The 15502-nt window shown below is 46.6% G+C and overlaps 1 protein-coding gene across 1 annotated transcript in view; it reads right to left on the reverse strand.

Moving 5' to 3' along the window:
- The window catches only part of nrxn1a (neurexin 1a), a 51667-nt gene that overhangs the window by 16477 nt on the left and 19688 nt on the right, over positions 1–15502 (reverse strand). The window contains exons 6-17 of the mRNA XM_076143577.1: positions 13081–13242; positions 11413–11484; positions 11043–11267; positions 10732–10879; positions 10389–10519; positions 9591–9843; positions 6328–6531; positions 5043–5069; positions 1832–1954; positions 929–1310; positions 547–737; positions 268–441 (exon numbers count right to left, since the gene is read on the reverse strand). Of these exons, the coding sequence (XP_075999692.1) occupies positions 268–441; positions 547–737; positions 929–1310; positions 1832–1954; positions 5043–5069; positions 6328–6531; positions 9591–9843; positions 10389–10519; positions 10732–10879; positions 11043–11267; positions 11413–11484; positions 13081–13242 (2092 nt within the window). The remainder of the gene's footprint in view (positions 1–267; positions 442–546; positions 738–928; positions 1311–1831; positions 1955–5042; positions 5070–6327; positions 6532–9590; positions 9844–10388; positions 10520–10731; positions 10880–11042; positions 11268–11412; positions 11485–13080; positions 13243–15502) is intronic.

The raw sequence follows: 15502 nt of genomic DNA on the forward strand, positions 1-15502 counted from the left end.
GCAAATTAAGTTAGATGGTTAGTCAAAGCGCAGTGATGTCTATGAACTGCTGAATGGAACAAAGAGAGTGAGAACAGAGAGAAAACAATGTTCAGAAAGACAGAAGAAGAGATGAGAAGCAAGACAATAAATTTGATATCAAAAGGATGAAAAGTTAGTGTGTTAATCTACTAACAGAGAACACCAGTTAAAGCTAAGTGCGGAACCAAAAGGGACATGGAAGCAGACCAGACTTACTCGTTTGTCTTAAGTGTGTGTGTGCCTCACCTTCACAGCCTCTCTCTACTTGTCCCATCGTTGCCAAGGCATCAGCCAAAAGGTCAGGGAGGCGGCCGTTCAGGTCAACAGTTGCTAGGCAACCCTGAAATCCTTCGCGGGAGTGGACCAGCTTTGGCAGGTCTCGGTACATCTCTTTGGAGACACCCCCAATGTACAGGTCACCTACGGTGGACAATGGAAATGAAGCTTTGTGCACTACAGCAATGTTGTACCTTCATCACGCTGTGTCAGTTTCAGTAAGGACGGATTGTTTGCGTATGTGCTCACCCTTTAGGTCAAGGTTCTTGGCCCCCATGGTGGTCTGTGTGGTGACTTTGGTGTCTATTTTGACTGTGTGGAGATTGTTAGTGTCTCTGGAAATGTGTACGTTGTGCCAGTGGTTGTCATTGAGAGGACTGTTAGAGTTGCCCTTGATCAGGTGTGCTCCATTGCCCAGGTCAGAGATATAGTGTAGGTAGCTAGAGACGGAGCAAAGAACAGACAGATAGACAGGTGTAAAAGGATGCAACATCTTATTTTCAATATTGAAAGATAATATTGTAGAGTAAAACATTACTAGTCATCTTCCTTTCTTTTTAAATTGGTTTGTGTTCCTTGTGTGCAGTTATACAAACATTTAATTTGGCTGACTGTGCACTGTTGAGCTCACCCTTTGACCAGCTCTACCACTATGAAGTCATTGCCGTCTCCCCTGTTGTAGAGAACGAGGCCGTCGGGGGAAGTCGTCTTGAATTGCATGAAGAGATGCATGGAGTAGTAGGCCTGCAGTGTGGGCAGGGTCACAAAACTGGAGCGCGAGCGGAAGGTGACGGGGTCGGCCACGATGCTCTTGTAGCCAATAACTGCGTTGAGCTCGCAGTAGTCAATGTCACCGTTCTTACACAGGTCAATGTAGGGCATGCCGTTCAGCGTGAGGCCTTGGAGGTGGCCGATGAAATTGGAGGGCACGGCGGGCATGAAGCGCTTCTCTGTCACAATGCCCGTCTCCACATTGTGGAATTCCAGTTGGGTGTGGTCGCCCGCCATCTGACCTGGTGGCGGGGGGTAAACTTCAGAGGTGAGGGCTAAGACTGGGATTAAAATGGGATTAAAACAGATACTGATGCTTATAGTAATAATAAACACTAATACTAACCATTCTGTTTACAATAATTAATTGCCTTGATGTTGTTGTTACATGGTATTGTTTTGGAATTCAAATGAGTGATTTAATAAAGTCATTTAAACTTAAGTTCCAGAACAAAGACCACACCTCATACTCATTCAGGAGATCGACCCACGAGACACTCCAGGGACTCAGAATGAACTTCTGCCTTTCATCTCTTCACAATACTAATTTGATTGCTGATTCATTCTCTTGTGAGTCATGAATCTTGATAGTCATCCATTCCCTCATCTAACAGTTTGCTTTTATCTGATATTTATTACATTTATGTGATGTGGTCTTTGGTGAAACATACAGTATAATGGTATCATGTAAGAAGCCTATACACACACTGAAAGCTGGGCAGTCTGGGTGTAAAACTGAAGGGTGTAAGACAGCTATGGTTACCTTCAACAGGCTGCAGGTCGTCTACGGTGAGTTTGAGGCCCTTGCCACGCCGGACAACCCTCACCGTGTGCCACTCATTATCATTGAGGCCCATCCCCGCAAAGATGGTCTCTGGGCCTTTACCTACACATAGCCCAGAGCACCATTAACATATGCACAGAGAAGGGGAGAGAGACAGAGACACAGACAGGAGAGACAGAGAGAGACAGAGACAGCGAGCCAGACAGGAGTGAGAGAAATGAAGAAGACAGAGGAGACAGAGCCAGCATGTACAGATATGAAGCGAAAGAGAGAGAGAGAGAGTTGATATGCTAAAGGAAGGAAGGAAGAATATTACGAAAATGTATGGAGAGAAAGAGGAGAAATGGGGAAAATGGAGGAAGGAAGGGGGGGGCACACATATCCAGGGGTGACAAACACCTCCCTGTCCACACACACTCTCCACAGATAGACAGACAGACAGGTTTTGTTCGTAAAGACACTGGCAAGACAGACAACTTGACAGACAGACAAAGACAGAAAGAAACAAATGAACATAAACTGATGCCATGGGTGCCTAAGATGGAGTAGGTGAGTCATCCTAAGTCGTCCTGAGCCGAAACAATCCCATCTGTGGATCACACACCGCCACAATGACCACCTACTGCCCACACAAGCACAGACACATCCGCCACCTCCAGTCCTGAACCACCAGCCTCACACAGCCTCTTATACGCAGCTCCTGCTAGCAGACGGGCCTATGTGAAGCCCCCCCCCCCAACCAACCCCCACCTTGAAGAAAGAGCAATACTGCCGTACGCCTCATGGTGGCACTAGACACACAGAGCAGCGTCGGGGGAGCTCTCCGTGGTGCTGATGCACAACTTCACTCTCTTTCTCCCCCTCTCCCTCTGTCCCTCTCTCTCCCCCCCTCGCCCCCCCCCCCCCCCCCCCTCTCTCTCAGGCCCTGTTGGTTTGAGGAGTGTGAATGACCCTACTTACAGTGACCTATAGAGGCTAATGACAGGGGAGGTGAGAAGTAAACGGTCCCGAACAGATTCTGCTGCAGGAAATGTCAAGCATTCCTACATCACTCATACAGATATGCAGACCCAAACACTCACACACACAGAGATGGAGACAGAGCCAGGGTGCCTTAAAAATACATATATACCTATACATATATAGATATAAATGGTTATGGCACTTGAGTGAAGTATTGTGCACGTGTGTTTGGGTTTGCATAGCCAAAAGAGTGTGTTGTGTGTTGAGAGAGGACACAGGGGTCCCCTGAGGAGACTCAGCTGTGCTCTGGGCGAGCATCTCATCCTGTTACCATGGATCACTGCCTACCACTGAGCAAAGGAGAGAATATGTGTGTGTGTTTAAGAGTGTGTTGGGGAGCGTGCGCGCATGTGTTTGCATACGTAACCGAAAGATTGACAGAATGAACAGACTGATGTGCGAGAGAGGCAGTGATCTGTATCAACCTGGGAGCGGGCAGAGGCATATTGACAGAGAGACGCACGCACGCACACACAAACACACGCACACACACACGCACACATTTGGCCTTCTGTCGAGCTACTAGCAATTAACAAATCTGTCAACAGACACTCAACGGTTCGTGCCGTTATACCAAAAGACAACGAGACGAGACAAATACAAAGAGAGAGAGAGAGAGACGTGAGGGACCGTTCAGTGTGACGACAATGCAACTGAAACCAAATGAGAAAAAGTTACTGGAGATTATGAGAGCGAGGTAATAAAAAAAAAAAAAAAAAGAGAACGACAAAAAAAGCTTTTCATATTTCATTAGCTTGAAATAACAAATGGCTTTTCTCCTGGATAAGCCTCAAATCTCTCCCATGCCGGGGCTTTTATTTGACTGCTGAGTAGGCTGTTTCAGTGGCGCCTGGCTGTTAAATAATTTTTCCCCCCTTCCCCCCTCCCTCCTCCCTTGAAAATCAGATGTATAATTTATGGTATGCACGCGCCTGTGCCAGAAAAAGTGGCTGCCTACTGAAATGTTCATTGAGACAACTGGTCTAAAATTGGCCAACAGACATGCGGGATAGCAACAGTGCTGTGTGGCTAGTAGGGTTTCTATGGCAACTGCAGTCGTCCATTTCACCACCTCTTTGCCGTCACAGAGCATTCCTCCCTCTCTCTCTCTTGCTCTCTCTCTCTCTCTCTCTCTCTGTGGTCGTGACAGAGAGAAACTCCACGTGAGGGAATTAAACTTCATCTGGGATTCGGCTCCACTCACAACGGCATGAACAGAAACGTGCACGCTGTCACTCAAGAAAACACACACACACACACACACACACACACACACACACACAGAATGGCATATGCACATGGACACACTGAACGCATGGAACAGAAACACAAACTAAAATCCCTCGTGTTCGGTTTAGAGAGGAACACGGAGCACACAAAGGAAGCCACCAGACAGATGACGGGATGAAGGTGGAACAGAGGCAAACGGAGGAATAGCGTGTCTTTGGTTTCCGCTGGCGTGAAGGAGAAGTAATCAGCCTTCAACTCTGGAGTAAAATTCATCCCACATTTTGCACTCCTCTCTTCTGCTCATCCCCCACTTTCCCCCAAACACTTCACACTCAGCATTTATCCTGAAGCGAGCAGTTTCTCTTCCCTCTTCTTGTCTAGGATTCCTCCCTTATCCTGCTGCCCCCACCCCTCCATCTCTCGCTCTCTTGGGTACTTCTATCTTTCCTCTTCCCTCGCTTTTCTTTCTCCCTCCCCGTCACCCCCACCGTCCTCTCTTCCGTCTAGTTCTCTTCACTAAAATGGCCGACCTGGAAAACCCTGGCCCTCAGCAAAAATCGCACCACTCCTGTGGCGTGGCTGAACAGGCAGACACACTCACGCATATGTGCACCCGTGGCACACACACATACACACACAGTCAGAAAAACACATGCTGACAAAAAGGCATTTTTACATAAGCCCTCACACACACACACACACCCACACACACAGCACATGGGACAAAGATATTCTGCATCAGAGATCAGAATTAGATGAGCTAACAAGACAGAGAGAATGAAAATAGATTGAAACAATACCTAACGCCCACACTCATGTAAGCAAACACACATGTATGAATAGACACAATTGTTCAGTCCCATACACACACTCTCGCACACAGTGAGGAAGAGGAGGAGGGGGGGGTAGTGTGTAGGTGAGATGGAGAATCACTTACTGGCTGTACAGTTTATCCTGATACAGTCTGGAGGGAGAGCAGAGCAGAGGGTTAATGCTGCACACAAATACACACACTCCACGCCCTGGGGACGCACACATCGACACACCCGTATACACACAAGCACGCGTACGCACACTGCTGAGAAAACACACTCTCCGTTGTCACGGGAATGCAAAGTGATTTTTATTCACTTTGTATCCACGTTGTGCGGCAAAACAGCTCGCCGCTTTGAGCTGGCAAAAGAGTCGGGGAGTGAAATCTGGATCATGACTGTTGGATCGTGTTACAGATGTACCGATTAAGGAGAGTAGAGCGTCCCAGCAGTGAGGTCATTGGCTGCTCTGGCTTGAGCGACAGGTTCAGTCACCAATCAAATACATCCGGAGACTGAACTGGGTGTGTGCGTGTGTCAGTTGATGACATCGTAACACATCCCACAATTTTTTTTTGTCGCCCACGCAGAGCAAAGAATCTCCGCCAAAATGGAGGCTCACGGTGAGGCCAAGGGGGTGGAAAACCTTTGGGCCCCTCTTTTTTACCCCGTGATGCCTTGGTGTGTCGTGTGGCGTCAACCACAGTAAAGACGCGGCTGCAGACAACCAGAGACCAGTACATGCACCCCTCAGTGAGGCTGTGTGTGTGTGTGAAGTGTATGTGTGAGTGTCAAAAGGAACGAGGCTGGAGATGTGTGCAGAGGCTGAACTGAAGAGGAGAAATGTAAATGTGCAAAGAAGGATGTGTGTGTTTTCATGCATTTATGTATGCGGTGTATTATTCTGTGTTTGTGTGTCCTCTCTCTGTATCTATGTGTGTGTGTGTGTGCCAGTGTGTGTGTACAGTCCCTGTGTGATTGCTGAAGGTGTTAGGGATGCACAGGTCTGCTGGGAGTGAGCAGAGAATGCAGCTTTAGGCTTGGACCCTCTGTCCAACACAGAAACAACAGCACTAACCTTCAAATGTGTGTTTTGTTGTGTGTGTGTGCGCGTATTTAGTTGAAAATAAGCTTTAATTATACGATCAAATGAATCCCAATGGTAAGAATTTATTGAATATAGTCACTATAATCAGTCTGTGCTTTCTGTGTCCTTTATCCTTTGTACAAGTTTACATTTGTTTTCTGGTGACAGTTTATTATTTATCTACATTTCATCAGGCTCCTGCTATAGAATGAGCCAAGAGGCCACTTTCAGCTGCATTCCCCTGATAAGCAATTAGAAATTACGTTGGAGAATTTACAAGAGTTTTGTTTGTGCTGGAGTTCACGCCGTGTGTGTGTGTGTACCTAGGTTGACAGTGAGTCGGACGCGGCCCCCATCCAGCTCCAGACGAAGGGTGTCTGCGGAGTTACGAGATGTGGTTGCCATGAGAACGCCGTAAGCCCGCTGGGAGCGAAACCGTAGCGACACGTCCTCCGCCTCGGTGTGCATCGCCACAGGCAACTGCACCTTCATAAACTTGCTGCCGTCGTAGGACAGAATAGTTGCGTCTGAGAGAGACGGGGGGAGAGAGACAGACACACAAGAACAGAAAGAGGGGAATGAGAGAGAGGACGGGAAGAAGGGAGACAAAGAGCACAGACAGGCGGGAACAAAAACACAGGAAAGGAAAAGACAGGGGTGGCGGAAGACAAAAGGCAATCTGATGTTGAGTGATGTCACATTTAAACCTGATGAACGTGTGGCTACATTGCAGCACGCTTGCTTCCCCCCCCCCCCCAATAATCTCGATTCCAGCGCCTTAAAAACCTCAGTTCCAGACAAAATTACCCTGTCACTTCCCCGCCACTGATTCATCACCCTCCCCGTCTCCTGAAAGAGTATGTAAAAATAGTCGCAGCTGGTTGGCTCGCCCCTATTATCCGGTTAAATCAGAATGCATGGCGATGAGTGTGTTAGCCACTGTCGCTGACATCCCGGACCCTGGAGTCATAATGTAACAAGCTCAGGTGATCCCACTTTAATGTCTTTTGCATACTCATTTACATATTCATAATCTTCCTCTCCCCGCTACCTGCTGGGGCCAATCCCCAACCACTAAACTGTTTACCTCCGAGGACCCTGTTTTTTATTGGCCAATTACATACAGAGCTAAACACACTCTCAGTGTCTCTGCGTCTTTATCTCTCTCTCTCTCTTCCTCCCTCCGCGTCTTGTATCTCTCCATTCCTTCGTCGCTTACTTTCTCTCTCTCTCTCTCTCTCTTGCTCCCCCTGTTTCCGTGGGAGACGGTTGGAGCCGAGGCGGAGAAAAAAAAACAAGAGAACAGGAAGAGAGGGAGGCCTCATGAATACTGATAAGCTGGGAAGGGAGGAGAGAGTGAGAAAGATCGTGTGTGTGTGTGTGCGTGTCAGAATAAGCGAGTGAATTTAAGTGTGAACAGAGGAGGGTTCAGGAAAATGAGAGAGCGGGAGGGAAAATAGGGAGACAGAGGGAGAAAGAAGAAGGGTAAGGAGAGCAAAGGGGAGAGCAGAAGAAGGGAGAGACGGAGGGAGGGAGTGCGAGACAGAGGGGAGAGAGAAATAGACGGGGGGGGGGAGAAAGAGGAGAGGAGAAGGAGAAGGAGAGAAGCTCTTGGCTAAAATGCAAATGAACCCTCATTAACTTGAGGGAAAAAGAAGGTGGCTGGCCTGTTATATCACAGATAACATAAGTAACAGCCACACATACACACACACCTGCCCAAACACGCTTACACACACCAATCCATGTCTGATAAAGGAGATAGGAGACTAAATTTTCCTCGGTGTAGCACCTGACTCACGACCGGGCAAACCAGGGGGGGGGGGGGGGGAAAGCAGGAGAGAGAGAGTGAGAGAGAGATGGAGAGAGAGAGAGAGAAAACTACAGCGTGAATATCAGCAAGCGAACAGGCGATAGGCAGGGAGAAGCTGGGATGTGTTAAGAAATGTGCAAACATGCCCTTGGAAACGCGTCTGTGACTGCTCTTTATGAAATAAGAAATTCTGCTCGGAGACAGAGAGTGGCAACCATCTTATGTTCATTAAAGTAGAGAGAGGGGGAACAAAAGAGAGAGAGAGAGAGTGAGAACAAGGGAGGGAGAAACCGCAGGTAGAAGGCGTAAACATGGCCAATCACTCTCTCCATCTGCAGCTCCATCTGTGCTTCCTTTAATCCACTGAACCACCAGTTAGTGACCCCTCAATGCACAGAGAGAGGGATGAAGGGAGGAGGAGGAGAGGAAGGCATAGAGAGAAGTAGAGAAAGAGAGAGAGAGAGAGACAGACAGAGAGGAAGGGAGCGGATATGATAAACACACTGAGTTTGTCCTCTGAAATGAAACAGTTTTATATCCACACCTTTCCCAATGTGTGTGCGTGTGTGTGTGTGCGTGCGTGTGTGTGTTTATATCTCTCGTAGCATCATCAGTTGAGACGTGTCAGCGCTGTGGCACAAACATTTCGTCTCTTCTCCTTGTCTGACTCCATCTCACTTCTTTGAACAGCGCCGCATTACTTCCTCTGCCAATCTTCCCTGCTTTCCATTTCTTCCCCTCAGTCTGAATCCATACCTTCTCTCATAACTCTCTCTCCCTTCTCTGTCAGCTTTCCTAGCCCCGTCTCTCCCATTCCTCCTCATCTCCTCACCTGCTGTCACACGGCGGTTCCAGCCAAGTGGTTCCACCCTCCTCTGTCACAGCCCCCTTGCTCCCTTTCCTTTCTGCACACTTCCTCTCCCATCGATTCCCAGTCCACGCATCCGCAGCAGTCCGATATTCCTGTCTGCTGCTCGACAACACCCCCCCCTCTTCCCCTCCTCCCCTCTGTCACCTATGCTGCTCCTCTCCTTCCCCTGCATGCGTCACACTAGTCTGTCAGACAAAAATTTGCTTATGGAATGAAGAGCCAAATGAGAAGACTCCCTGCTGTCGTTTCCTTGTTTTGCATCGGAGAGGAAGCTGGCTCCTTTTCTCCTCCTGCAAATCCACTCGAGGCTCTCTTCTCCTCCTTGTTCTACCCTATTCTCCTCATTTTTCCATCAGCAGGGAGGTAATGGAGGCTAAAATTTTATCTAAGCTAAATTTATCCACCTTTTCACTATAAAGAATAGTGCAGTCACAATTTCTGTCCGCCGTAAATCTTTATAAGTGACATTTTTAATGAACATTAGAGTTGCTGCTATCAAACTGGTGTACTTTGTGTTAGGATTGGGCCTTTAAAAGTAGCATAACTTAAAAGGTACAATAAATAAAATTTATCGCCCCATATAACGAATGACCATAATATATTTCCAGTGGTTGATCAGCTATTTCTGACTTCACTTTCTGTCTCTTACCATCCATCACACACGTACCTCTCGCATTAGTCAGGCTAAAATGCAAATGAAGTGTCATTACTATTGTATTTGGCATTGTGATGTATTCCTTTCTGTTACAAAACGTTGCTGTTGAATGTCTAGTAATTGCTAGTTTATCCGGTAAATTGTGACTTTATTATTTTTGCCAATTGCAGGCTGTTCTGTGAATCCTGATGAACCTGGTTCTCTTCTCTTTCTTTACCTCTCCAAAATGGCAGCCTGCGATTCTCACCTCTCTCACAGGAGCGTCCCAGGTAGCCCGTCCCGGAGCAGTCGCACACGTAGCGGTTCCAGCCCTCTCTACAGTTGCCGTTGTGCTGGCAGGGGTTGGACAGGCATTGTTTGGGAGGCTCTCTGGAACACGAGGGCTTTACGCCGACAGCCCTCTGGGCCTCAGCCAGACGCCGGATGTCCTTACTCTGTCCGTCCACAAACAGGTCTCTGATGCAGCCAACGTAGCCGTAATTCAACAGAGCAGTCCACACCTGAGACGGGGTTTGGCAGCGTTGGATTAAGAGTTTTACAACATCTTTTCTGTACTTTACTGGTCAATTAAGTTCAAATATAAATGGTATTTTTATTGTTTGAGGCACAGTTAACCACTATAACTGCCAGCTGTTTTTGGCTTTGAGTATTTCATCATTATATCTTGTTATAATATGGCTTATTTAACAGTCAAGGTTGAACGGCTTAGGTAGTACCATCTTATTTTGTTAAATTGCTCATTATAGAACCTTTTTGCTTTATTTAAAGAACTGAAACTATAGGTTACTCAATCTTGACGTAAACTGATGTCACTACCTAGAATCATCCCGATATTGATCACAGTCATACTAACAGTTCTGCAACATGAGATACATTAACTGTTGTTTGCAATCATGAATTAAAATAATGAATGAATTACAGAGCCAATTGCTTTATAAAACCCCATCATAAAATGAAAGAATGATTTAATAACAGCTAATAACAGTGGATAACATGGTGTCAGCACACTATAAAAAGAGGCTACATTGCACACACACACACACACCTCTGTAGGGAAGATGAGTCCAGCACGATCCTCCGGTAGTCCTCCGAGGTACAAAGTATCATCCAGGTCCAGGATCTCACTGTCCCCTGGAGCTGTGTATGCTGTTCGCACGCTGTTCACTGATATGGTCCCTGAACACAACACAATGAGACATCGGTGCTTAACAACAACTGAATTAATCGTGACCGTCATCGCCATGGTGTCATCTCCTCTTTTATTCATCACCATGAATAATCTCACACTCCTTCCCTCCACCCCTTCATCTCCTCCTCCTCATCAATACAACTCACTGCTGTAATCATAAACAGCAGAGTTGTTAATCTGCAAAACTCTTAGAAAGTACCTGAGCGTCCGTCCCTCTGAAAGTCCACATGGTACCATTCTCCATCATTGACCTTTCTGTCCATGGCCTTGGTCTTCGTGGTCCCTGAACCCATGTCCAGCAGCAGATACAGATGTCCGTCCAGCATCTCAATGGCAAAGAAGTCCACCTGCAGCCCAACCAGATGCAAACATTGTTACCTTTTACAATACACATTATCACTGAAAGTAGCAATAGAGGGGTACAATGTATTTATTTCTTGAAGAGAAACGAAAAAACAGTTTCACATAAGCCTCTAAACCTTGTCCTGATGTGTGTTCTGGAGTTCTCACCTTGACAGTAGGAGGTGTGCGGGGGTCTTTGCGTTGCATCTGTCTGGGTTTGCCGTGGCTGAAGAGCATCAGACCGTTGGGCTCTGTGGTCCTGAAGTCAAAGGAGATGGATCCCGCCTTCTTTGCCGCCCACTTGCTCAGCGCCACGTACGATTCCGGAGTGTCGAAGGTCACAGGGTCCAGAGTGGCTACACTCTCGCACTTGAAGGACACCACCCCGCTAACCTAGTTGATTGTGAAGTGACGTGATAAAAGACAAGAGCTTGAAGTGATGTTCTTATAATTGAAGGGATACGATTACATGTCTGTGGATTTGAAGGTAATGTGTATGAACTTGTACATGCTGAGGAAAAAGAATCCCGTGTCATACCTTCATCTTCGGGTCCCCTTGTTTCGCCAGCCTAGACAGTTCCAACCGTACATCATTGTTCTTGTACACCACCTTAGGGAGCAAAGATGGAGCGAAGCATGAATTCATCTTTGTCTCACAATAAAAAGAAGGATTTATTTCACTCTGTTCCTAGATGTACCCTTTGCTCAGATCCATTTCAAAGATGTGTAGCGTAGCACAGAATTTGACCATTGTATTTGGAGTAATTAGCCTATATTAAGAATTAGGACCCGTTTGATTAACCATTTAGTATTTTCCACAGGGGAGTGCGGGGCGATGAAGACAGCCAAACCTCTTCAAAAGTTAACCAGACATCCATTAATCTTTACACCTGTCCTTGGAAATTTTGTTGCCACTTGCTCGATTGCTTTTACTCTGTCCGCGCTTCTTCCTCTTTCTGGTCTATCTTTCCCTTCCCTTAGACAGTACACTCTCAGACGGAGTGTAAAGAGTGTGCTTGTGCTGAGCATTCTGATGTTGAGAGAGTTGAGCACACACAAGCTCGGCTTTATTGCCGGAGACCTCCGTCTGTGACCCGTGCACAACTCTACAACACTCATCACAATATTTCCCTTTTTTTGCACTGGCTTTTAACCCGGCTTTTAAAACCCCGGTGTATGTCGTGTTTTGCATCTATAGATAAGGTAATGAGGGGGACTCCTGAATATTCATGCGCTGTAATTGTGTGAAATTGCGTTAGCCTGCGTGTTTTGTGTGTAGGAGTGCGCCTGTTTGTACCTAATGCAAACAATTCTTGCGGTCATGATCGTTGGTGCGCATGATTCACTGCATACATCTTCATTTGCTCACATGGATTATCATATCATCGTATTAAATATGTAAATGTGCCAGTGGAGGGTTCACTTTGACAGCGGCAGCCTCGTTTAAACACCATCAGTCTTAATGAAGCAACACAGAGCACATTCACCACTGATACAGATAGCTCTCTGTTTGGCACATCATCTGTCGGCTTGTTTGGTTGTTTGTTTATGCCTCTGTGTGTGTCTCTGTGAATGAAAGAGGAACTGAGACAGGGTGTGTGTGTGTGTGTGTTACGGGTGCTAGAGTGTATTTTGGAACGTCTTTTTGTGTAGTGTGTACATTCCCGTCTCTGCTACATATGTGCTTATTAGTGAGCGCACACATCCCTGTATATGTTAGGATTGTGTTTTGGTATAGGCGCACGTGTTTGCACGTTTTTGTGTATTTTTGTATTAGTGTGTCATGTGTGTTTGTGTTGCTGCAGTGTTGTGGCCCATTTCAAGCACAGCGAATGGATGAAGCATCTCCATGGCGTAGCTAATTAGCATGTTAGTGCTCAGTGCTGCGTCTACTCCCTCAACGACACTCATCACTGATTCTCTCTGATGCTGGTGAGTGTGTGTGTGTGTGCGTGTGTGTGTCTGGGATTGTTTGTGCAAGTCTGCCAAATGGAAGCATTGCTGCGAGTGCGATAAATACGCTAATGTGTGTATAATATTTGTGCGTTTAAGAGAAAAGGAAGAAGATGTGACACGGTGTGAGATGTAAGAAATACATCATAAAAGAGACAAAGTGAGAGACGAAAATGAAGTGTTATAATAATGCCTGAGAATGTGTATGAATCAGTGCAGCAGGTAGTGTATTTGCTTCGTGCGTGCGTCCCACCTCTTTCAGACAGCCCATGAAGTTATTGCTGACTGGAGAGCCGGGCAGGTCAGCCGTGCTGGGGCTCCCACCCACATAGAAGTAGTCATCGGAGCCCAGCATGGTATAGTCCTCCTGGGTGTAGCCAGTGGTCGTCAGGATGCCGTCCACGGAGATGGTCACCTACACAACAAAGCACAGGGAAAGGACACGCTATATACTCACACCAAAGGCAGCGCAGAGCGATAGCTATGCGCTGACCGGCCGAATTAGCCCCCGTTATCCTGACAACCATTGTGTATGCATTCTGGTGGGGAGGTTGCCTGATTGGTTGGGGAATAGGCCTGCGCTGTTGGGAATTTGATTCGGTGTTGTTGGATCAGTGCTAACTGTGTGGTGTTATTGAGGAGTGTTGCCTGTAGCCTTTACTGCTACTACTGGCATTAAAATATGTTGTTTTATGCTGCTAAATGCCAGCTGCCAAATTTAGCGCTGGCTTAGTGTCCCTTTGGTTTATTACAGTGCTGCACCCTATAGCCCCATCTACCACTTCTATACATTTATTGGAATTATACTGTGTGGTCTGCCTGCCTTGAGCTATCCGACAGTAGTGAGTCTAAGGTGAAGGTAAAGGTAAATACAGCGTGAGCCTGCGTGTGCTGAATGGCCATTTACTCAAATCTTACTTTGAACCACAATATTGGTAAATGTGTTTTTACTACAAGCTAAGTCTGCCACTTCAGAGCTGTTATTTTCTCCCTGTGCAACATCGCGTTGGCCTTACAAAGACAGCAGGCTCGCATTGAAAGACTAGCTTTGCCGGCGTCAAGGACATTGATTTAACCTTTATGTTTCAAGATTTTCTTCCCTTATGTTGTCCATTCACTATTTCATCTTAAAGCACGCTGTGTAATTTGATTTACTTTCATGCCGTTCTGGCAGCCAACCCCCGGCCAGTTCAATCATATCACAGGAAAGTCACAAATCACCGCGTTATATCATTCTCATCACTATCCCACAGTACTAGCTGACCATTTTACACTGCGACCTCTCTACAGTATTCTTCTTACTGCTGCTAGCTAGTAGCGAGGCAAACTTGCCCAGCTAGGCAGGTGTTAGTAACATCTCAGGCACAGGCATGTTAGTACTGTGCAGCACAGTAATTAGGTGTTAGTAGGTTAGTTGTTAGTTATATGCTAGTTAGTAGTTGTTAGTTGTTGCAGCCACAGTATTGTTACTAGGTCTCAGGCCAAGCTGTGTTGGGTCACTCAATGGTGCTGAGGTTAGCGTTAATGGTTTCAATGTTGTTAGTAGGTGTGATGATGCTGTGGTGTGTTTGGTATTTGGGTAAGTTTGTGATGATGGTGTTAGTTTGTGATCTGGGGGGGCTTGTTAGATCTGTCTGAATGAAGTGACACAGGTGAACACACACACAGGTATTTATGTAAACAGACGCACAGGTGTTAGATGGATTAGCGTTACAGCTCATTCCACACTCACGCACACACACACACAGATAAATATATAAACATGCAGCCTGTTCCTCTCCCTGCATGCAGCCACTTGCACAGAGGACACAGAAGCTATAAAGACGACAAGATGAAACTTGGCACCATGGAGAACATGCAGTGGCATAGTGAAGGACGAAAACTCAAAAAAGAAGAGGGGGGGAAATCGAGGGGGAAGGAGGAAGGAGGAACCTCTCTAGCCATTTATTGTACCGGTCAGAGAGGGGGGAAGGTTTCTGGGTCACTTCATGCAGGTAGGGGGTAGAGGGTAAGGGGTAGAGGGTAAGGGGTAAGGGGCAAGGGGTAAGGGGTAAGGGGTAAGGGGTAAGGGGTAAGGGGTAAGGGGTAGGGGTGCTCGCCATTTGCGTGCAGTTGAGGGATGAGCCAATCAGTACACGCCTACATGTCACAGAGTGATGGGGTGATCGTCAAAAAACGGGGCACAGGGAGGGGAGTTAAAGAAAAAAGTGGTTGGCAAGGAAAGGGACAGGGGGGCTTTTTAAGCATTAAAGATTACCAACCGCATTTATCCTTTTTTGGTTTTTGCTTTACTTTTAATGTCTATGGTTCAAAAGGAAATAGACACGGGGCAAACCCAAACTAAGAAACAATTAGAATGATATCTACCGAACAATGGAGTTTGTTTACCATAGCGTGTCCAATGCCTGAGTGCTTTGTTGGAGAGGGGGAGAAAGGAAAGCAAAAAACTGTGAACAGAACAACTTTGGGAAGAAAAAAAAAAAAAAAAGAAACGCTAGAAGGCCTCTGGTGAGGTTAGTAGAGGTTGGTTGGAGTGGTTTCTCTAGGAGAAGGGCACAGGTTAGGTTAGTAGAATGAATCATTCCATGGATGGTGGTTAGTTTCACTAGCAGGTTAGTAAAGTTAGTAGTCAAGTTAGTAGAACAAACAGGCAAACGGTAGAGGCAAGTGGGTTA

Source organism: Genypterus blacodes, unplaced genomic scaffold (genome assembly GCF_046128005.1).
Source record: "Genypterus blacodes isolate CSIRO-AG114 ecotype Tasmania unplaced genomic scaffold, CSIRO-AGI_Gbla_v1 ptg000026l_1, whole genome shotgun sequence".
In the NCBI taxonomy this organism is placed as follows: Eukaryota; Metazoa; Chordata; class Actinopteri; order Ophidiiformes; family Ophidiidae; genus Genypterus; species Genypterus blacodes.